Source organism: Poecilia mexicana, unplaced genomic scaffold, assembly GCF_051168715.1.
Source record: "Poecilia mexicana isolate PSO_F unplaced genomic scaffold, ASM5116871v1 scaffold_15, whole genome shotgun sequence".
Classification (NCBI taxonomy): Eukaryota; Metazoa; Chordata; class Actinopteri; order Cyprinodontiformes; family Poeciliidae; genus Poecilia; species Poecilia mexicana.
The window spans coordinates 16,980,057-17,003,433 of record NW_028263384.1 but is presented as its reverse complement, the minus strand read 5'-3'; the positions used below and the strand labels follow the sequence as shown (position 1 = coordinate 17,003,433).

At 39.2% G+C, this 23,377-nt stretch overlaps 1 protein-coding gene across 1 annotated transcript; it reads left to right on the top strand.

The window, feature by feature from the left end:
- The first annotated feature begins 2,861 nt into the window (after positions 1–2,861).
- On the top strand, positions 2,862–19,483 carry sfrp5 (secreted frizzled-related protein 5). Its single transcript, XM_014984733.2, has 3 exons — positions 2,862–3,919; positions 12,925–13,002; positions 17,286–19,483. The coding sequence occupies exons 1-3, from the start codon at positions 3,370–3,372 to the stop codon at positions 17,612–17,614; spliced, it is 957 nt and encodes a 318-aa protein (XP_014840219.1). The 5' UTR covers positions 2,862–3,369; the 3' UTR covers positions 17,615–19,483.
- The last annotated feature ends 3,894 nt before the right edge of the window (positions 19,484–23,377 follow it).

The window sequence follows — 23,377 nt, the reverse complement described above, 5'->3', positions numbered from 1 at the left end:
GCAAATGGCTGCAAAGGAATAACTTAATAAGGGTGAAAACATCAGTCTTACGTTGATAAATGCTAACAATTATAACAAAATTATTATTTTTTTAACTTTAGATCCATAAATGTATTGAACGTAAAATACCAAAGAAAATGGTAACATCTGAATCCATTTAATGCAATTAGCTTACTAACCATAGATGATAAGGGGTATTATGAGAATCCTGATTAAAAGTCAAACACCAAAATATAATAAATCTCAAAAAATAACAAAAGTTAATGAGCTTTGCAAGACTGATTAAATAACATTTAATAGACACAGGGATAAACTTTTGCCCAGAATGCTCTGCATGATACCAGATGGTACCATTTTAATAAAAAAAAACAATTGATTTTCACTGTTATTTTTTTGGGGGGGGGGGTTGTTATAATGTAGACACATTCATGGCATACTTAGGGACTTTTCTGTAGCCTACACATAAACTTCTCTTAATAAATTACAAGCAGTTGTATTTTGAGCACATTAGCCATCCTCAGAAAAACTCTTCTGTGGACACTCATAGCTACAACTTCTGCAAGTCTTGTGCACAGAATGCGGAAATTGTTTCTTGTGAGCGTGTGGCGACTCTGGCCGGCTTGTTTAAAACATCTCACCACCCGATCTTTGCACAAGTAAACTGGCTTTTAACTGGCTGGAGAAAATCAGCAATTATCAACATTCAGGAAGTCATTGTTTTTTTCTACTTATTTGTGTGAAACTTCAGACAGAAAAAAAAAAGACATGCAACATGTTCATGCATCTTTTGTTGGGCATATCCTCGCTACCATCTTCTTGTGTGGTTTTAAATTCAAACTCTTCGTGGAGGGCATATCTGCGTAGCTGGCCACCTCGCTTGTCCTCTTCACAATCGCCATGACACACACAGATTCACTATCTCCAAACGCACTCACACTTGCTCATACAATTGCTGAGACACTCTTTTCAAACCATGCTAAACCTTTAGGCACAACAATACAGACTGGACCTAATCTCATAACCCCCGGCCAATCAGAGGGCTGGAAACCTAAGAGTGGAATTGATTGGCTGGTAGCCAGAGGGGCCAGTAATGGGGAAGGAGAACAAGAGGAGACAACCATTGTTGATTGATTACCATGAAAGACACTTTTGTTGCTGACTTGAAGGCAGGACACTGGGCTTGTATCTGTAGGAAATGCTGGCAGTCTTAAAATGGGTCACTGCTGCCCTAACTTGCATACAAGTTACCTCACAAAGATAGCGATGTGTGCACGGACAAACTGGCCCTCCGAGCAGGAGTAACGTCCACAAATTATTAGCTGCGAGTAACATTGATTATCTGCAGTTCAAAGGTTAACAGAGTAACACCTTCTTTGTGCAACACTCTGGAGAACAAAGGCAGGAGAAAAGTAACTGAGAATATGTTTTATGAAACAGTCAGCAGGGCTCTAAAGCAAAACAAAATGTTTTTAAGATCGACTTCACAGGCCATGATGTCAGCGTTTCTGGGGGGAAATCAGGAGAGGACATCTGATCTTTCCACACTACGGGGTATGAAAAACGATCTTAGGGAGGTCTGCGCGTGCTTGCTCCGGCGGCAGCTTTTTGATTCCCAAGAAAATCAATCAGGGGAGTTGGCGCACACTCCAATAAGACAGTGATCTTAACTGTATCCTCACGATGATAAAACCTGAAAGATGTCCAGATTAATCTAAAGAAAAGAATGCAAATATGTTATTTACTGCCGTCTTGCTACAGCAAAACCTTTATTACATGTAGATGAAAAGGACTGTCATGGATGTGGCTAGCTTCCTCACATTTAGCCAAGTTTTTATCTGTTTGATTTCATCTTATTGAATTAACCTTTTGAAAACAGACACCTTTTTCTGGAATTTTATCTTTCACATAACAGGAAAGGAAACAATACAATCCATATTTTTTTTAAAATCTGATTTCACCTCCAAACAGATCATGCGCTCAATTTCCAATTCCCCCTCATTTTAATCTGTCACTACTCTTCAACAACAACAATAAAAAAATAAATAAAAGAAAAAACATCATGTCATCTTTCTCCACATTGCATTCAACAAAGAGCAAGTGTGAGTTTTAGCAATCCTGGTGTGTTTTTGGTAAAATGTCAACTTGCAAAAACCTGCATTTAGAGCTCATTCAGTGGAGAAGATGCATGAAGGCATGACGCACATCAAATGCAAGACCCAGGAACGCACTGAGATCCCACGTCCTGTTCACAATGCTGCTGCCTTTGCTCCAAAGATGAAAGATCTCACTGCATCAGCAGCATGGATAGAAAGAGACAGGGGGTAGTGTGCCTCGGTTCACAGCCAACATACACATTAGCATATTAGCTCACAGTGCCACCTAGCCACCTGTGGCCGCACAACCATCTCTCTGTAACCGCCCCCATGCTGCAACTCCTTCACTCTCACCTCATTCATGCATTCCCCTGAAGCCTTTGCACGAGAGTTGCGATTGCAAATGCGTGCTTCTCCATGCCAGCAGAGGCTTCCTGCCAGACTGTTTTGAGCTAATGAAGTGAACAGACTTAAATGCCAAGCAGACTTCCTTTGTTGTGTGCGAAGGGAGCTTCTTTAGTGTGCAATGAGTTAATCAATGTTGGATAGCCTCTGTGACAGAGTGTTAATCTAAGCAAAAAGACGTTTTTTAATTACATTTCGGAATAAACAGCTGCAGCGGGAAGAACTTGTGAAATATTGCTGTCTTATTCTTTCTTGCTAACTTGCTCCAGAGGGGGAATTTTGTTGAGAATAAGTAGCGGAGGGAGTGTCCTGAAGACCAGTGGCAGCCTCCCTCTGTGGTTTCAATTGGCTGAGGCTGTTGTGAGTGAGTCCAGGGGAGGCCAGTAGGAAGATGAATGGTCTGGGAGCCTGTTGGGGGGGCAGGCAGCCGAGGAGAGCAGCTACCACCAGCTCTTAAAATCTAGGTACTCCTCTTCACAGCCACACACTGATAGAAAGCAGGAGTGGGCTTCAGACAGTATGAAGAGGGGGTGAAGGCAGTAGAGTAAGAAGCTTGGGGGAAATAAGAGGTCCTACCTGCGTGTTTACCTACTTCTGGCTGCTGCACCCCCTTCAACTAGCTGAGGCTCTCATACAAAGACAGACTTTACGGGCTGACTCTCCTGGGAAGAAGAGATTTAAAAACTTGTGCTTTCTTTCTGTTTGCGATACCCATACTCAGAAGAACAAGAAAAGAAAAGAAAAAAAGGATTACAGTTCATACGTCTTGTCCACTTGTTGCAATCTTCTCTGAAGATTGTCTCTTCACTGGGTTACTTTGGAGACTTCTGGATACGTCTTTCTTAAATAGCAGGTCTGAACTCAAAAAAGGATGGCATATGGACAAAAGATCCTGAAGTTGGCATTTACCCAGAGTTTATTCGGCCTGGCACTGAGCCTGTTGCTCTTCTCCCTCCTCCCTGACATCGTAACCGCGGATGAGTATGACTACTACAGCTGGCAGTCAGATAACTTCCACAACGGCCGCTTCTACACCAAGCAGCCACAGTGTGTAGACATACCAGCTGACCTGCGCCTCTGCCACAACGTGGGGTACAAGAAGATGAGGTTGCCCAACCTCCTGGATCACGAGACCATGCCAGAAGTCAAGCAGCAGGCGGGCAGCTGGGTGCCCCTCTTGGCCAAAAGGTGCCATGCTGACACCCAGGTCTTTCTGTGCTCGTTGTTTGCGCCCGTCTGTCTAGACAGGCCCATCTACCCCTGCCGCTCGTTGTGCGAGGCTGTCAGGGACAGCTGCGCTCCAGTGATGGAGACCTACGGCTTCCCCTGGCCAGAGATGTTGTCCTGCGACAAATTCCCCATTGATAACGACCTGTGCATCCCCATGCAGTTTGCTGGGAACCACGCCACGCAGCCTCCAGGTAGGACCAGCCTATGCATCCTCGCACATAAAAAGACAACATTTTAGAACAGTTTAACAAATCTACCGGTCAGATTCAAGGCCCAAACTGTGGATAAACATGCTAAGTGTGATTTTGAACAAAACCAAATTTTCATTCTAAAGTGTCTAATACCTAGAGGAGGCAAAAAATGTGTTGCAAGTTTTTCATAATTTGTGGCACGATTGAGCATGGAGTACAAGACTATTAGATTAATCATAGGTTAAAAAATGTCAACAAACCTTATCTGATTTTTATGACACTAAATGCACATTAAAGAACATGAAGTTGTTGATGTGCTTATGAACAACAATGGTTTGTTTTTAGTTTTAATGAATGGAACTAATGCAATTCAGATTAATGCAGTAATGGAGAATCTGATCACTGATCACAGTGCCTGATGCCGCAGGATGACCTCAACCTGGAAAATGGATTGATGGATCTCTAAGAACAAAAGTTCTTTAGATATATTTAACTTTATTTCCAGGTTATAAAGAAAGTGTGTTGTAGTTTAGTGTAGCTTTGATTAAGTTTTTTTTTTTTTTACAAACACATTCAACAGCCGAAAGCTATCAGAACGTCAACGCTTCAGTAATGACATGAAAGTTTAAGGCAGAAACTATCCAGAGGAGGTCAGGGAGGAGTGACAGGAGCAGGATGCATGTGTGTGTGTGTGTGTGCGTGTGTGTGTGTGTGTGTGTGTGTGTGTGTGTGCGTGTGTGTGTGTGTGTGTGTGTGTGTGTGTGCGCGTGTGCGTGTGGTTGGGGGTTGCTAGGGATGGCAAAAGGGAAAAGTTCCCAAGTGGACAGTTTAGATCTCACATGCCTTCAGGGGAGGCGAGGATGGGAGACTCAGAGACTCCAGTTACTAGATTCTTTAGTAAGTTAAGATAAATGTCCTGTGATGACGTATCCATCTCCATGAAAAAAAAAAAGGGGGCAACACACACTTGTGCATATACTCACCTTTATCAGCAGAGATCCAGTTACACCTAATCAATCAGCCTAACAAATGGGTTGATGAGGAATGTTTAATGTCAATGTAAATGACTCAGAACCTGGTCTGCTCAGAGTCACCGAGTGAACAAAAGCACTTCGAACATTACGGAATAAAAGAAAGAAGGTCACAAACATTCTGATAGAGGGTTCTGAGAAGGTGAAATGTACAGGTCTGACTGCGTGTGTGTGTGTGTGTGTGTGTGTTAGGATTCCTCAAATTGTAAGGTCATTTTTCTGCAAATACTACGTTGTGAGAACCTACTGTTATGGGACCCAAAGCCCACTCCCCATAAGAAGAAGGACTGTTTCGGGACAAGAGGTTAGTTTTAGCGTTAGGACTATACTCAGTGATAAGATTTAGGGGAAGGACTAGACTTTAGAAATGAATGAAAAATGAATGAAAGTCAATGCAAAGTGTTTGTGAAGACAGGAAGACTTTGCATGTGCGTGTGTATGTGCATGTAGTACCTATGCAACCTCTTCACAAAGCAGTCGGAACTGAGGGAGACTCAATGAGAAGGGACCGGTCCCCACTGTGTCCTGCTCTGCTCGACCTTTTGTTGGTTCTGGCAGACAGTGGGCCAATTAACTAGAAGGCCAATTACTGAGCTTCGATAATTAGTCGACATGACAGAGCAAGCGGGGTGGGCAGAGAATGGTAATCGCCAAGTATGATTGTTCCTGAGAGAGTCGAATGGAGAGGAGTGAAAGGAGGGGGGGAAGGAGGAGAGTGAAGAGAGGCAGATGGAGCATAAAAGTGGAGAAAAGCTTCTTCCTGCTGCAGGAGAATTGTCCGGCTCTGCTTTCTTTAAGGGGCTTGAGGAAGGTTCTTTATTCCTCAAATAACTTACATTTCTATGTTGCTCCTGTCACTACATATTGGGTTTTTAGTAGATAAAAATTAACTTTTTTCTATTAGTCTTTTTTTTTTTCCCTTAATATCCCAGACTGCTAAAATAAATGTGCAAAGCATTTGGTTCCTGCAGCTTCAGGGCACATCTATCACAAATGTTCACAGCGCTCTATTATGTAATTGCCAGCACTTAAAAGTGTGAAAATTATTGCTGGGTGATCCTCAAAGTGAATTAATGCACAACTATGTTGTTCCGTTTGAGGGGGGGAAAAATGGCTGTTCTGTTTTTATAGGATTGCTTTCAGCTATGCGACGTTTTGGCTAAAGAGTCATAATTCACTCTTGAACATAGACTCCAGAAAAAAAAACAACAAAAAAAAAAAAAAAGGGAGGCAGCTTAAACTTCTTCTGCCACCGTGCTAGGAGACAATCAGTTGTTTGTTTAAAGTAATGATTTAATCAGTCAGGACATCCGTTCAAATTCAGGTGGATGCTTTCTTTATTTCTGTTATTAATAATAATTAGAAATAAATGTAATAAACCAGATAAAACACAACCTGGTCCTCAATACGGTTTCTGTGTGCATTTTTGTGGCCGTGCCTGACTACGTCTGTCTTTGAAACTGATATTAAACCCCTATCACTTCTTGCCTGAAGGCTCAGTGACATTTTCTTAAGATCCAAAGATTCTCAGATGTGCCGATGAGGCCATCCCAAGGACAAGTTTTTGACTCCAAAAACACACGCATACAATGCATACTTACACACACACACACACACACACACGGAAGAAGCCAGCAATAATAAAAAAGGAATTTCAACTAAGAACTCTGAGAAGAGGGTTTTCTGGGAACCTTCAGTGTCACCGGAGGACACTGACGATTCTCTTCTGTTGGGATCATAGAGGGAATGTTGAGTAATCCAGCCAAATGTCAGAGTAGAGTCAATCGGGGGAATTATGCACTGAGCTACCTGCTGCTCTCGCCGGATAGGAGGCCCAGATGCTGTCTGAGCTATTCTGCAATTACATGATACAGCATGGTTGGAGGGTTCCTGTGGAAACTCACAGCAGAGAGTCAGATTCACTTTCCACCTCAGTGCCACTTCAAAACAATAATAATAAAAAAAAAGTTAGAAAATCTCCCAAGACCACCTGAGCTCAGGTTGTCTGTGTGCATGATTTGTTTCTGGCATGTGTGTGTGTGTGTGTGTGTGTGTGCAACATGTTTCTGTGTGTGTCTGTTTAAGGAGGTGTTATTATGTGAAATACAAGTATGTACATTCTATCAGGGAGGAACAGTAGAACGCTGATTAAATAAAAAAGGGCCAGGAACACAAAATCCCAGCTCAGTCTGTCAGCCAGATAACGACTAATGCTACCTCATCAACCCTACTTAAATAGGATAGTTCAGTTTCTTCCTTTCCTTCTTTTTCTTCTGAGCTTTTGTTTATAAGCAGTTAATAACTCTCTTAGCATTGTCATTTACAGTAAATCCAGATTAGATGGACCTGGAGTGTAGCATAAAGTTTGTGTTTGCCCTTTTTGTCATGATAAAATGTGTCTCAAAAGAAATACAACAGTGCACATCTTGTCCGGAGGGAAGCATTTTCTGTAATTTCGGACCATCGTGCTCAGCAATGTGCTTTCAGTCTACGACAGCACAATTTCATTAATCTACGTATTTACAATACAAAAATATCAGTTACAAATAACCAAGATTTTTCTAACTCTTTTTTATTTATTTTTTTCATGATTACAATTTTCGTGAGGTTTTTACATCTAGGCCACTGGAAGTAGGTGTGTGGTATGAGTACCAAGGGCGTTTGAAGACTGTCTATCTGGTCGCATGAATTACCGCTATGGTAACGGCGAATGTGTGGCTTGAAATGTGTGTTGCATCCCGGCAGTGTTTTGCAATTGTGATACAGCAAGCACTGATTTTGAGGTGATGACTGGTGTGATGTAATGTGCAGCCGTAGTTGAGTCTGACATCTTGTTCATTTTTACCGCTAGATGTAGTATGGTCTAATGTAAACCAGGAGAACCAGGAGGAAACAATTATTGCCAAAGGTCACATATACATAAAAGCTAACCAACTGTCCTACTTCTTTAATAAATGAAGATGCAAAGAGATTTATGTACTCCAGATAAGATACGAGGTGACTTCAACATTTCAGCAGAACTTGAAAAAATTCAGAACCATTTCTTTAATCAGCAGGTAGCTAAAAAAAAAAACCCAGTAGATTCCTCGCAGAATGATGCAGATCCTCTGGTTTTCTCCATAGCCAAAGTTTTCAGATATGTGTGTGTGTGTGTGTATATATATATATATATATATATATATATATATATATATATATATATATATATATATATATATACTTAAAAGATTGGATGCCGCTTAAATGTGCCAACTCAAAGTATTGCCTGCCTGCGCTCTCTTTGATGTGGCCAGTTTAGGTTGCAGCCACGCTAAAGGAGACAAGCGAAACTGTCAGGTCTCCAGCAACACAATGGACTCTACTCATGTGGCCCTGGCTGCTATATGAAAAGGAAAATGTGATCCAATGCTCCGTGCATGGAAGACCGCCGAGGCCCTTTTGAGAACATATTTTCTCGTCCGTATAGTATTCCTTCAGATGCAAGGAGTGTGCTTTGTTTTAGGGCCCTCGAGGGGGTTGCCTCTGGGCCATGTTTAAGCTTTCCTCTGTCTGTCTGCATGCCACATTTAAACAGATGTGAGGCCCTTGGACGTAAATCATATCCTGCATTTCATCTCCTGCACAGTACCATTTTATGTCATAAGTGTTGCTGTTCATAACTTAAAGGGCCCAGATGAGACATAAGACAGTGACCCGAGCATATTTTATATGGAACATTCTTCTGTAAAAGTCAGTGTGGAGCTCACGACTGTGAGAGACGAGGCTTGAGACGTGTCAGGGACTCCGACCACAACGCCGTTAGATCAGGTTGCCCGCTCCCCATCCCTTTTTTTTTTTTTTGGTGACGACATGTGCGTGTTTGCCCCCGAGGAGAGAGACAGACAGCGGAGTACGCAACGTTGCACATACTCCATCTAAAATACATTCAGCTGCAAAGCTGTTGTCAAGGAAGCCTGTCAAAAGTTGCAAACAGAAGCTGATTTACTGTGTTTTTGTTTTCAAATGGGCGTTCGCAGGAAATGGAAGAGATCGTCAAAAGTCATGCAAAGACAAAAAGGAGAACAGATTTCTCATTTGCTTTTCAAAGGCTCTAATTGGGTTCAAGATTTATGGTGTTGTTTATGAAAAATTGAGGTCATTCTTTAAAGTTATTTCAAATCATTCGCATCGAATATTGACATCAAAGTGATCTCGATGCTTTTTTTTTTTTTGTGGCACAATTGAACAGATTTCATTTTCACACCAGTGCACAATGGCAGGTTTGGGCGGTTGTTTTAACCCCAAAAACGATGAAACTTTAAAGTGAGCTTTTAACATTTTGTGCTTAGTATTAAACAGTTTCAATATGTGTTTGCTAGAGATTTCTTTGGAGATATGACAGACGGGGAGAAAGGAGAGGCTGCGTCAGAGAAAGTGATATTAACTTTGGAGCTCTGACTAAGTGAAGCAGTGCAGTTAAATTCTTGGACTCTTGCCGCTCACCATTTCCACTCTGGCTCTCTGTTTGAAGATTAACAGCAGTGCTTTCAAACAGACCACCTCCTTACTCGTACAACCTTTTTCCTCTTACCCTTAATCATTGACTCATAAGCTCTCTCATCCTCCACTGAAATAGTTCTGCGAGCGGTAATGTAGATCTGCCAGAATCGCTGATCACTTTAAATGCTTGCAAAACAGAAGCTGTCAACTCCGTAGCCAAATTTTGTTTTTCCTCCTTTTTTTTTTTTTTTTTTGCACTTACAAATACTCCTATCTGTTTTGCAGTGTTTGCAAAAATCAATACAAGAAATAAGATACATGCACATAGATTAACCTATGAGGCATTGATTCCCTCCAGAACATGACAGTAATTCCTCTGACAGACTCGTGTTATGAGGCGGCATCCAAATGCTGGTTTTAGGTCCAAGTTCAGAGTTTCTTGGAGGCACTGGTTTCTCCTGACACATGCTCTGGCATCAGCACAGCTGGGCGTCCTGCCAGCATACCACCCCAGTGAAATGATTTCCCATGGAGGCTAAATAACATGCAACTTCAAGAGATTTGTTAAAAAAAAAAAAGACAGTGGTTTGCAAGAGTCTGAATATCCCTTGAACCTTCTAACATTTTTTGGAAATTCAAACCACAGATTTTAATGTATTTTAATGAAGCTTCATAGACAAACACATCAGAGCAGAACTGTGATGTGGAAGGGAAAGGATTCATTGTTTTCAACAAGCAGAAATGCTAAAGGGGAGTCATACATTTATAACTAAGCCCAGTTCACTCTCATTTTTACTAAATACAATCTAGTGCAACAAATTTCCTTCAGAAGTCACCTGGTTTGCAAAAATTTACCCATCAGTGCAGCTGCTCTGTGGAGGCCACAGAGGCTGATTAGGGAATAGTACTGAACCAGCAGCATAGCAGAGACCAAGCAACACAAAGTAAAGGTTTCAAAAAGTTGCAAAAGATTGAAGCAGAAGTGAGTTCCAGGCTGCACAGAAAAGTGGCATTAAAAAATGTCACTGTTGAAAGAAAGGCAAAAGAAGTTCAGTTTGTAATTCGGGGGATACAGTAAACATGGAAGGAGACAATCTGGTGGGATGACGATTTTTTGCTTAAATGCAATCCCTGTGTGTGTTGTAAAAACAACTGTGTATTACTCTGAAGACATCACATTCACTGTGACGTTAGCACCATACTTTGGGGTGCTTTTCTTGAGTAAGAACAGGGAAGCCGAACAGAGTTCATGGGGACTTGAAAGAGGATAAATACAGAGCAGCACACACACACAAAAAAAAAATGAGTACTGGCAAAAAACTGGGATGGAATTTCACCTGCAGCCTGACAATAACAAAAAAAATATATGCCAAGATGGTTCATCTCAAACCATTTTTATGTTTTGTATTTGGGGGGAAAAAAAAGAGAAAAGAAAACCATGCGTTAAGTTTATGTCTGTCACATAAAATTCCAAGTAGTTTGGAAACCGTGAAACCGCATAGATCCATAAAAGTTTGGTTGCGTCTTGTTCATGTTGGTGTGAGTGGCGGTTCTGTGTTACTGCCCAGCCCTCCAGTAAGCGGCCGACAATTAGACGCTGACCCTGCATGGACTCGCACGGCTCCTTACTGGGAACGCATGGACTTCTCTCTGACAAGAAAACTGTCATTTACTCTACAAGAGCACGGTTCAGCTGCCCTGGACATGCACACAGGCACTCACACAGACTTGCACTCACCGATGGTTAAGGGGGTTCACCTCCCCACGACCCAAGCAGCAAAGCATGCAAAACTTTGACCCTTCTCATTATCTGTCCAGACACCGAGGTCTGGACAGGGGATGATAACCTCTGAACCCTGACTTCTAACCCCGGGCCTCAACTCCACAGCAGCTCTCCCATGTGCATTTGAATGAGTGTGTTTGTAAGCAACCGTCATGGGGGAATGGAGAGGGAACAGTGAGCTGAAAGCATATTTTAGGTATGGCGATGAGTGAGCGACAGAAAAATGTAGCTCTTGTTTAAGCAGCCCTGTTAAAAAAAGACTTCCCACTCAGGGAAAGGTCAGAACTGTTTTCCCTTCGGACGAGCTGAGTCGGATCAAATCTGTCTGCCATGTTGATGCGTACTGTACTGAGATTAGCGGCAGCCGATATTTTTGGATCGTGTGAATTTTGTAGTTTTGTAGAAGACAGGCGCCAACTTTTCTGCATACAGTTCAAGCGTTATCTGTGATCTCTCTTATTGTTTTAATTGGCTGAGCTTAAAAGATATTTAATGTTTAGCATGAGATTGTTAACACAACACAACAATCAAACAAGGTTATTCTTAGCACTTGCAGAAATGGTGCATTCAATGATCAGAATAAAATAATACTTTCTGAAAATCGTTCAGCTTGGTTAAGATGACTACAGTAGGCAACTGTTTGGTGTTTTCCGAGGCAAAATGTAAACTCTTTAAAAACAAATTCTCTGACATTTAACAACGCATTTTTTTTAAGTCACATAAGTCAGAGGTGTTTGCATTGAGTTTTCTACAGCTTATCTATATGTTCAGTAAAATGGAATTGGCATTGTGTTAGTGCCAATTCACACAATGCACTTTGTGTGTGTGTGTGTGTGTAAACCACACTAACAAAAAAAACCCTAGAGAAAAGGGCATTTTTATTTTCTCACTAAATTTTTAAAGTCCATAAAGATCCCCATTTATTTCCAGGATAAACTAATATTGTTTAAACAAATGTTATGCTTCCAGTTTACTAAGTTGGATTCAGATAATGGATACAGACAAGAAAAGGAGGGGCTCACAGCCATGCATGAACTGCCACTGATTAGGAGTGCAGAAACAACTGAACAGCTGTACTATTTTATTGAAAAAAAAATATTTTGGGTCCTTTTGCTTTTACTCTGTCTTGTTGTGTCTTCACTGTAATGACAGTCACAAAGCTCCATATCAAAATAAGCAAGGCCAAACACGTTCTTAAGCACAACGTGCGTGACCATAAATTCAGAGTTCCAGATAAACAGGACTCATTGGTTTTGGTCTGCTTGCTGTTTCACAATGTGTGTCTGCTTAAGTGCTGCCTGCATGTGTGTGTGTGTGTGCGTGTGTGTGTACTGAATCACTTTTCACCATGTTCAGCAGCTCCTTGCGCACCGTTTACCTTTCTGCACAGCCAGACCACGCCTGCGCCACCAAAATATACAAGTGGGTAGAATAAAAACATTTTTTTCCAGTGTAATTGCAGGGCAAACATCAGTCAGTCTGCTGGACTTAGTATTTGCTCCACAGCAAATATCCTCTGACAAGAGGACCCAGTGGGGGCTGCAAATATGTGACTCAACAGTGCTCAATGTTTTACATCCGCTGCTTTGGTTTTGCTGACTGCACTTGACTAACAATGTTCAGCTGTTAGATATTAGCTAATCTAGGCTAAAAGGCATCAAACAAAATGCATTTTATTCTAACTGATGAGAAATCATGTTTTTTCCCTTCAGTGTCGAAGGTGTGCCCTCCATGTGACAACGAGCTGAAAACGGACAACATCATGGAGCATTACTGTGCAAGCGATTTTGGTAAGTAGGCAATTTTGGAAAAAAAAAAAAAAAAATAGACAAGAAATACTCATGGAGTACTGAAAAACTGTAAATTTTCTTCAATAAATGTTTCACATCTTAAGCTAATATTAATATAACCTAGAGATAACATGAATGATTTTTAGAGAAGAAGCTATCCAAGCAATCCTTGGCTTGTGAGAACAAGAGATTAAATGTTCACTCAAAAGCCATTAATCACATTTAGAAAGATGGGTTCAATTCCACAAGACACACCCAGAATCAAAAGAGCACAAAAGTTCAACCTGTCTGAGACGAAGTCTCAAAATGCAAAACATCAATCTCCAATCTAAAGAGATATGTCATTAACATATATCTATCTGGAAAGTGTTACAACGCAATTTGTAAGGGACTGTGACTCCAGAGAACAACAACGAGAGCCAAAATTCACAAATGGAGAAAACGTGGAACAGCGAGGAACCTTTCCCAGGGATGGCCGGCCGGAAACAAAACCTCCACAAGCCCTTCAGTGACTCATCCTGGACAATATTTAAAGCATAGAGATTTACAAAGTGAAAACAGCTAGTGACCAAAAAGAACACAAAGGCTTCTTTCACAGGCCCCAAATGTTTTGAAACATATTCTGTAGATCAAGGAGACAAAAGTGGTACAAAACTAACACAGCTTTTTAGAAATGTTTCACGCTTATATTGATGGTGGTGATATAATGATGAGGGGCTGCTTTGCTGCTACAGGACCTGCACAGCCTACTCCAATAGATAAAAGTATGCTCAAAACACCGTGGCTCATTTTAAACAATTCTGCAATAAACGGTGCTTTGAGCAATATTTATTTACAACAATGTAAAATTACTAATGGCTAGTTATTGCTTTTAGGCCAACAAGTTATTACATAGTTTCCTTTTTTTACTTAGTTGCTGCTTGCTTTGGATAGCTTTGTTTCTTTCAATAAATAAAATATAATTTTTATTTACTCAGGTTTCTTGTGGCTGACATTATAAATTATCTTATACATATTTGGTATTTCAGGGTTTGTCCGCTCTAACACATTAATTAATAGTTAAGCCAAATGTTTGAAGAAAGAGCTTCAAAAATATTCAAATTCGTTTGTGGTATCATTTTAGAACTTGTGTTTTTTTTTTTTTTTTAAGAATTATACCTTGCTCACATTTTTTCCTCATTGTGTTGAAGCATTTCTGTTTCTCTTCAAAGTCCATAGCAGCTTAACTTGTATTTTTGCAGTGTTGTGCACAGCATTTTAACCAAATTGTCTGGTTCTCATACACCAAACCAGAATACGGAAGAAAAACGCTAATCTTGAGATTCTTTCTGTGCCTAAGCCTGGTGCATAATTAATCACACCTACAAAAACATTACCTGGACAAAATTATCCTAAGCCATCATAAATAAAACAAGCTAATCCAGAATCTACAAACTATGTCTTCACACCGAGCTGAAGCTGAAATACAGTCTCATCATCAGCAATCATAATTTATTCTGACATTTAACTGCTGAGGTCCTTTATGCAGTTTCAAGAATCATACCACACATTTTTTCAGGTTACTCGAATAAAGTAATGGTTGCATTTAAATGTGTATAGACACTCGAGTGAAGATGTTTTATTAGTTAAGGCTTCTTACAGGTGATGTGTAACAAGATACGGTAAGATAACTGTGATATACATTGGTGATCAAGGGAAGAATTACCGTACAACGGTATTACAATGAGCCACAGTTGTTAGCAGCTTGATCTCATGGCCCTGAAACGTTTTCACAATTTATTAAGAGTCTGCTTTTGACGCTTAATCCTTAAACTTTTTTTTTTCTTTAAGATCCAGAAAAAGGGCATGTGCTGCATAAAAACCAAATCTGGCATCTTACCCTTTCCAATGAGTTTTTTATTTTTCTTTGTTTTTTTTTTGTTTTTTGTTTTTGTTTTGTTTTGTTTTTGCTTTAAAGAAAATCTGTTTCTCCTCATAACGACAGCGCACTTCTGTACACTCACAGTAAAGAGACTGAGTTTGTATAAAGAAACGGGCACGGCATGTCACAAAGATACTGGCCAGGCAGCGCAGAGGGGCCACTGCATACTTTGTTCTAAGCATGAATGCACACGGGTGGGCATTTAAAGCGAAATGAAAGAGGAAGGGTGGCAATTTAATGCTTCGAACCTGTGCTGAATGCAGTCATTCATAAAAAGACACATATGCACAGGCACAGAATCACATAAACTGTGCGCCATAAACACACGAGGAGGAGCTGGAGGACTGTCACAAAGTGCACTAGGAGCAATTCACTGAACATTGCTTGAGGAGCATGTCATAACTTCACATGTACGGTACACGCATTAGCGTACTCAGGATTGTTTATGCAGCCACAGACAGGCAGACGAGAAGCGACATGGCGATCTTCCAGCAGGCTTAGGCAAACGGAGATGTCTCGTTTCAGCACTGTGCCTTTGCCCAACCTATGATTAATTCCTCCTGTCAAAAGGGGTTACCCTGCAAATTCTCCTTGGAAATAGTTGCCACTTTAATTTTAATCTCCGACATGAGAAAATATGAACCTATAAACACAACACTCAGTGAGGCCTAAGACTCAGCATTTCATCACGCTGACAAACTTGGCTTTGTCACATGTAATCAAAACTACGTGCAGAATTTTTCAGCTCTATTTTTGCACTGCAGGTTTGCATGAAAACACAAGTCTTCATACAACACGGATGATGGAAACAACTGAAATCTAATTACAGTCTTCAAAAAGAGTGATGACAAGTGACCTCAACAGAATCACAGCACGTGTTGTCTTTTGCACCACACATGCTTCAGCTTCATCTAGATAATCAAATCATTTCCAGCATCTATTAATTTTGCACAGCTATCAGTATGACTTGTGTGCAAAGTTGGAATATTCACTTAAAATCTGATGAATCCGTTGGAAAAAGTTTTAGTTGCCCATTCCTCTTATTCCATATTTTCATACTTTATGAATAATTTGAAAATTTACCTGCTTTGTAATGCCAGGCACATTCTTGTGTGTCTGCCTTTCATTTAGTGGAGCAGAATGACATGAAGCCAAAGGAAAATAAGGTTTCTACTTCATCTGACAACTGTTGGATTTGTAATGTGATCAGCAGCTATGCCAGGCTACAATGCTGCTTCTTGACACGTTGAAATCCCACTTCAGGATTTCCACAGTTCTCAGAGGCCATAAACCACTGCTACAGTACTCACGCAACTGCAACTTATATCTCAGTACTGACCCCAAAATAACATTATTTAATTTGATGCTATGTTATACAACATATTCACTCTCCCCAGTATTCTCATTGCTTAAAACTGAAAGCAAAGGCATCGCTTACTCTCATAACAACAACACAGCATGGAGAAGCAGTTCAAGTTTCATTCCCATGTGGTTATTTAAACCCCAAATATATGTAAAAAAATTCATTAAACGGTGAAATCTCATAAATCATGGTGAAATTATGGCTATGCAGATCACTGTCCTTTCCACACCACTGATCCCGGTAAACATACACCATTTTGAATTAAGTGCATCCAAAATGATATTGATAATAAATGTTTATTTAGCTATAATGTGTAAAACAATTTTTTTGCTTGGTTTGAGGTGTTTGGGTACTTGTAGCTCTTGGTATTTAACAAAATATTTCTTATATATGTGGTTCTTTCAAAATAAACAACAGCTGTGTCAAGTTTACTGTCTGACAGAGTAAAATTTCTTCTAGCTATGAAGGAACTTTAAACCTCTTTAACCAAACAAAATGATTACATAAGCCCTTTGAATTGTCTTGTTGCTGAATTGTGCTATGAAAATGAACTTGACTTGACATAGTGCATATTTTTCTTGACATCAGAATGTAGCATTATTATCACAATTAGCATGGTAGGATTATTGACTATATTTATGAGCCATTGTGCTTATTCCTTGTGGAGTTGGTATACAGCCTCCTTAACCGTGATATTTGCCAAAGACTTGACATTTCCCAATCCAGCATGTTGCAAAACAAATAGAAGTGTCTATTCAAATGGATTAAAAAGACCAACTTCCTATTATACATTTGGCTTCTTGTTATTGTTTTACTTTTTGTGTGAGGACTCTTCACACAGTAAAACTTTTCCACTGTAGAATATTGTTGTCAGCTCAATCTGGAAGTGCCTATGCACGCTGCATTTACTGTTCAGAACAAATGTCAGACTTTTTGCTTTAGCGTAGGTTTTACGAGCACAATCCTAAATGAGAATAAATTTCTTCTCCTCTTTTCTAGTCCTGAAGATGAAAATCAAGGAGGTGAAAAAGGAAAAAGGTGACCGAAAGCTAATTGCAGCGCAGAAGAAGAAGAAGGTTTTGAAGCAGGGTGTGCTGAGGAAGAAGGACCTGAAGAAGCTGACCTTGTACATAAAGAACGGCGCGAACTGCCCGTGCTCACAGCTGGAGAACCTGGGCTCCAACTTCCTCATCATGGGCCGCAAAGTGGACCAGCAGCTGCTGCTCATGTCCATTCACAAGTGGGATAAGAAGAGCAAGGAGCTCAAGTTTGCCATCAAGTACATGAAATCCCATCAGTGCCCTTCTTACCACACTGTCTTCCAGTGACACTGCTCAAAGAATGTTCTGCAGAATTTCCAGTTTTACTCGCATCTCACCCTGTTTAACAATAAATTGAATCACACTTCAATAACTTAAGAGAAAATGCAAAGTCCTGTATAGTGCTAACTGTATATAAAGAGTCGGTTACATAAACATAAACCCCATCAAAAAAGGTAAATGAGATTGTTAAGCCCTTCATTCTCACTGATTTAGCTGCTGCTCCCTCGGTGAGCCTGAACAAATCTTAAGGAAGCTAATTCATTTTCAGCCTAGCAACACAAATTGCTCAAAAATCAAGATGAGAAGTGAAATTTTCAGTGGTGGCATGATTGTTGAAATGTTGAATGAAATTTGAGGGGAAAGTAAGGATTTATTTGTGTGTAAAACAAAAAGGACCAGATAAAAAATGTTCATGTACATGTTGGTTGTGCAACACACAACCGTACACAGCTCCTTCAAAGCAGAGCAAAAATAGATGATCCACGTAACTGCATCTTATAATCATGTACAAAAGTAGGTTATCATGTATAACAGAGAATTAGAAAAACGTTTTGTATTTTTTCTTCTTTTCTTATCTGTGATTGGAAAAACAGTCGATGGAACAAGGAGGGCAGATGGACTGGACAATCCTTCTACCGACTTTTAACAGCACCGTTATGGTGGTTTAAAACATGGGAACATGATTTGTTCTTTTGTTTCTTTTTTTTTTGGCTTCTGAACTTTTTGAAGAAGGAAAGTAAGTTCCCACAAACAACTGGGGAGTACAACAGAAATGAACAATGACTGAGAGACTCATAACAGAAAAACACATCGGATCTTCCATACAGATGCTTCTGATACTCACGATTTTTTTTAATATTCAGCATTCTAATATTTAAATTTTTGTACTTAAAAATAAAAAAATCACATCAGTTTTACTGTTATTGTTTCAGACATAACACCTACATACACTTGCTGTAGTAATGATTTAATTTCACCAATAATGTCTAAGCTATTTTTCTGTACGTAGTTATTTTACTGAAATAGATATTGGTTTTTGAAAAAGGTAAATGAATAAAATATATTTGAAATTTTTATAAATAATACGACCCCTCTGAGGGATTTCTTTTACATTATTGTTTTACCACAAAGTGTACTCTTGATGCCTGGAGAGGAAAAGTATCACAGTCTTTCATCTAAAATATGTTTTTCCTTCAATTCCACTGAGTGCAAAATATTATTTTGTTTTAATTGTGGCAAGGGGAATAGCCAGTGGTGTCTTTAAATCATATTAAAGCAACACAATATTGAGTTTTGTAGCTATAATATGCAAACTTTTTTTTTGTATTAGACCAGCTGAGTTTTTTTTGTCGGGCTACACTTTGTACAAATTAAGGTACAGGATCTCATTAACACTCTTTATCAGCAGGAGGAGACATAAAGTACTGTTGTCAAAACTTTTTCTTGTAGATTACTGTGCTGACTTTGGACTTCTGGACAAACACCAGCAGATGACATGGCTCCCTAAGTCATCCCTAACTTTGGCAGCTTTACATTATTACTACTTTGCTTTACAATATCCATATGGTTGGATGCGGTACTCCATCTTTAGCCAAGACGTTTGATGGCTTACTCTCCTTATGGAGAGTGTAAGTGTCTGTGTTCTGGACAATTGTCAAGTCAGCGGTATTTCACATGATTGCAGAGCAATACAAAACAGTAACATTACATTTCTGTATTTATGTAATCATTTTTGTTGGTATTTTGCAATATTCTAATTTTTGGCAACCGTAGCTTTTGGGCTTTTTGTTAGCTGTAAGTCGCTGTCATCAAAATGAACAGAAATAAATGCTTGACATATATCTCCCATGTGTAATAAAGGTATACATCACACGAGTTCAGTTCTTTTCTTTCACTTGAATTTGTATTTACCAAGTTGCATCCTAACAAATAGCAGCTTTCATAAACCCAGCTACTCGAGCAGAGAAAGTTGTCCAGTAAAAGCTCATCTTGGCACAAGACATGATTCGATAGCCTAAACAAACCAAGCAGCAATAAGAGTCGCAATGACATCTGAACTCTGTTGGTAAATCAGTATAAAATAAAAGCAGATCAATGGAATTCATCGCCAAAGGCAAATTGTCAAAAAGAGTAGAGTCGTAGTAAATGCCAATAAAGATTGGTCCATTGATTGAGAGAAGTATGCCCTTTCAAAAAGGGCATACTAAAACCTTTCAACATAAAAAAAAATCTAAATGAATACTCCTTTAATAATGTTTTATTATCTTTGAAAAGCCACTTGTTTTGTTTTCTTTGAAAGTCAATATTATAGGCTGAATGAAAAAATTTTTAAATCAATATCTGCCAACGATGTGAATAAATTTGGGCTTAACTGTATTCATGGCCCTAAATTCTTATCCAAACATGTAGTAGATTGGATCCGTACAGAACCAATCTACTGTTGGATGCATTCCCATTTATTACTTGCTCACTGTAAGACAAAACAATGGAATACGACTTGGAAAAACAAGATGTATGCAAATAGTTGCTATGAAGGCCTATTTTGGAATAAAAAAAGGTTTACCTACTGCCTGCAGCAAAATAACCAATGATTTGGTTATAACCAATGATGTAAGCTCAGCTTAACAGCGGGGTAATTGAAGAAGAAAGCAGGAAAACTCCATCAAAAAACAAATTGTACACCCAAAGCTTTCATCGAGACCAGAGGGTTTCTTATCAACATTGTTTCAAACTTTGATGATTGTAGAAATCTTACTATTATGACACACTAGCAATAATATAACACGATAAAAGGCTTAGTATGTCCACTTTCATGAACAAAGTGGAAAATTGTGGAAAGACAGCAGGCTTCAATGTATCTCAGCAACATTATTTAAAAAATAAAGAAAAACTTTCTTTCAGAGCCAAATTGTCATCAGTGTGCCAAGTGTGTTGCTTTACAATGTTTACTATCCTGCACTCATATTTCTCCCAATAGTGCAAACGTTTGGAGGCCACTTGAAGCTTGAATGCCGGCGCAGCAGTGATGTGTTTCCAAGTGATTGCAGAGATAGTGCCTTGAGCTCCAGATTGAGGCATGACAGAAACAGGAAGGGACAGGCATAATGGGTTTACATGAGTTGGACAGAGGCAGTTTTCTTGGAAACCCAAAATTCGATGTGCAATTAAACATTAGCTGGAACGTCATTCCACAGGGCAAGAGAGCGCTCTGCAAATGTTAGCAGACAAGGGAAGGAAAAGTCTAGAGGACCCAGACAGTAAAATATTTAAAATATTTAAACTTTCACACTTTTTCAGGCTCAAATTTTCTAGATTTTCTAGCTTATAGATTTACAAATTACAAAACAATTTCTGGTATCCTGACTAAGACAGACCGACTTCCAAATCTGTAACTCTTGTATTTGTCAATAGGTCAAAAAATATTATATATGATGTGGCATTTTATCAATCTTCAGCTGAATTTAAATTTGTCTAGATGACAGTGAGTCCAAAAACAAAAAAACTACTGATGGGTAAAACCAATATGTGACTCAAAACCGAAGAATGTAAGTTAAATATAAATCAACTTAAAACTATTGCATTTAACAAGCATTATGGGTATACTCTTGTTCAGAAAAATGAACACAAAAAAAGAGTAAAATAAAACATTTTTTAATACAGAACTTAATTTTCTTTATTTCAATCTTTCCCAGACTCTTCACAACTATATAGGAACCCTGAAAATCATAAGCAGTGTTTATATTTGGTTTTAAATGGAAGATTTAAAAAAAGAAGGAGGAAACTTGGCAAAGTCCCAAAGACACCAATCAACACTTCCTCAAAGGTCACTTGTGTAGTTAATAAGGGCCCGATGATCGACTTGCAAACTCATGAAGACACACACACACACACACACACACACACACACACACACACACACACGCTCAAAAGCACCAAACGCTACAGTTTACTTGCTCTCTTCCAGAGAAATCTTGACTGAGCAATCTGCTGAATACAGATATAAATACTTATTTAACCCTGTTGGACTGTATTAAAAGCATTAGTTTAAAAAAAAAAAATTAACGCAAAAAAAAAAATTCACTTCACCCACATTCCCACAGGATCTAGAATAAAAGCCACATTGTCTGTTTTCATTGCAGTGTGCTGATAAGCAGCACCTTTTCACAGCTGAATAGTGGCTGTCTGTCACCTGCCTGCATATACACACACACACACACACACACGCGCACACACACACACCGTTCACACCGTTAGTCACACACTTTATCACACTGGACATTCCAGGACTTGCTTGAAAGTTTGAAAAACCCAGAGAGATGGGTGTGATCAGCTTAAAACTGTTTGCTTCAATATCTGAGAAAATATTTTGCTGGTGCGATAAAGTTCTTTTGGGAAATGAGCTAATGGAGCTTAAAAGTATGCCTCGTAAATTAGATTTATGGTGTGGTTTCACTACTCTTACCAGCCCTGAAACCAGTGGCAATAAAATGTTGATCCTTTTAAAGTAATCTCTACCCTTTAATGTAATTATCTTTATTAACTTATAGCTTATGAAAGCACAAACATACAATAATCAGAAAATGGATTGTGTGGCTGCACTTAGGATGAAGGAAGTAAGATTGACTCTAGGGTAAGAAAATAAAAAAAAAGAAATTCTGGGACTTCTTATTGAGAAATAACATTACTATTACAGAAGATAAGGTTTAATTGACATTATCCACAGTCCGCATGAACAAGTCATATATAGTCAAGCTACACTAAAAATCAATTTAGACATAAAATAATGCCGCCAAATACATGTTTTCGTGGCAATAAGCGATTGAGCACATACAGATTTTAACACCCTGACAACATTCATATGCATGACAATCGTGTTTGCCCAGTCTACTTCAACGGGAAAAGACCGTTATATAACCCTCTGGAGAGTCAAAAGAATTTCTATTAGTTACAGCAGGCCTCTATAACCACCACACAAGGTACCATTAAAACAGCATTAAACATTAAGCCAACATCCCTCTGGTCTGAACCGCAAGACCACCTGTCTGGACGTCGGCAGGATGCAGAAAGTGGAGGAAAAATTTCAGAAATGGCCACACATGAAGCTCTTCTCTAAATTGTAGTCTGCCTTCCTCTCTGATAACGATGCTGCAGCTATTAAGTATGTGTTCATTGTGTGTTTACACATATTGTTGTGACATGTTATTGTCTGTGCAGAGTTCTTTAAAAGGCTAAAGAATGTGTGTAAGAAACTGGATTTCTTTTTTCATTCATAGCGCATTAATGTGCCAGAGCTGAGCTGCTGCTTAAAAGACATTAGATCTCTGCTCTTCACAGATTTCATTCTGGATATGTAATATAAAACTCTGGTGCAGAGTAATTTATTGCTGGGTAAAGTGGAGTATGTCCTATGTCTAATAATGATGTTTTGTTAATGTATCCCTTCCTCTATCACACAAAGGTTATTGTCTGAGTTGCATTGTATGAAAAACTGTTTAAAGTAGAAAAATCTGCATTTCCTGCAGTGTGAATGTTCTAAGCTGAATGTTTTGAGTGAAACTTGCAGAAGCAATTAACGTCAACTGCAGAGTGTTTGAGGAAATGCAAGAAATAGCCAGAAGAATAAAGTATAAGCATGCAAAACGCAAATGAAAAAAGGTGGAGAAGGATAGAAAACTTTCAGTCTATGCAAAAATCCAAGCCAAAAACTGTTAGAAATTCATACAGAACAGGAGGGCTGGAATTAAACCCTAATTCCAACTTTACTTCAAA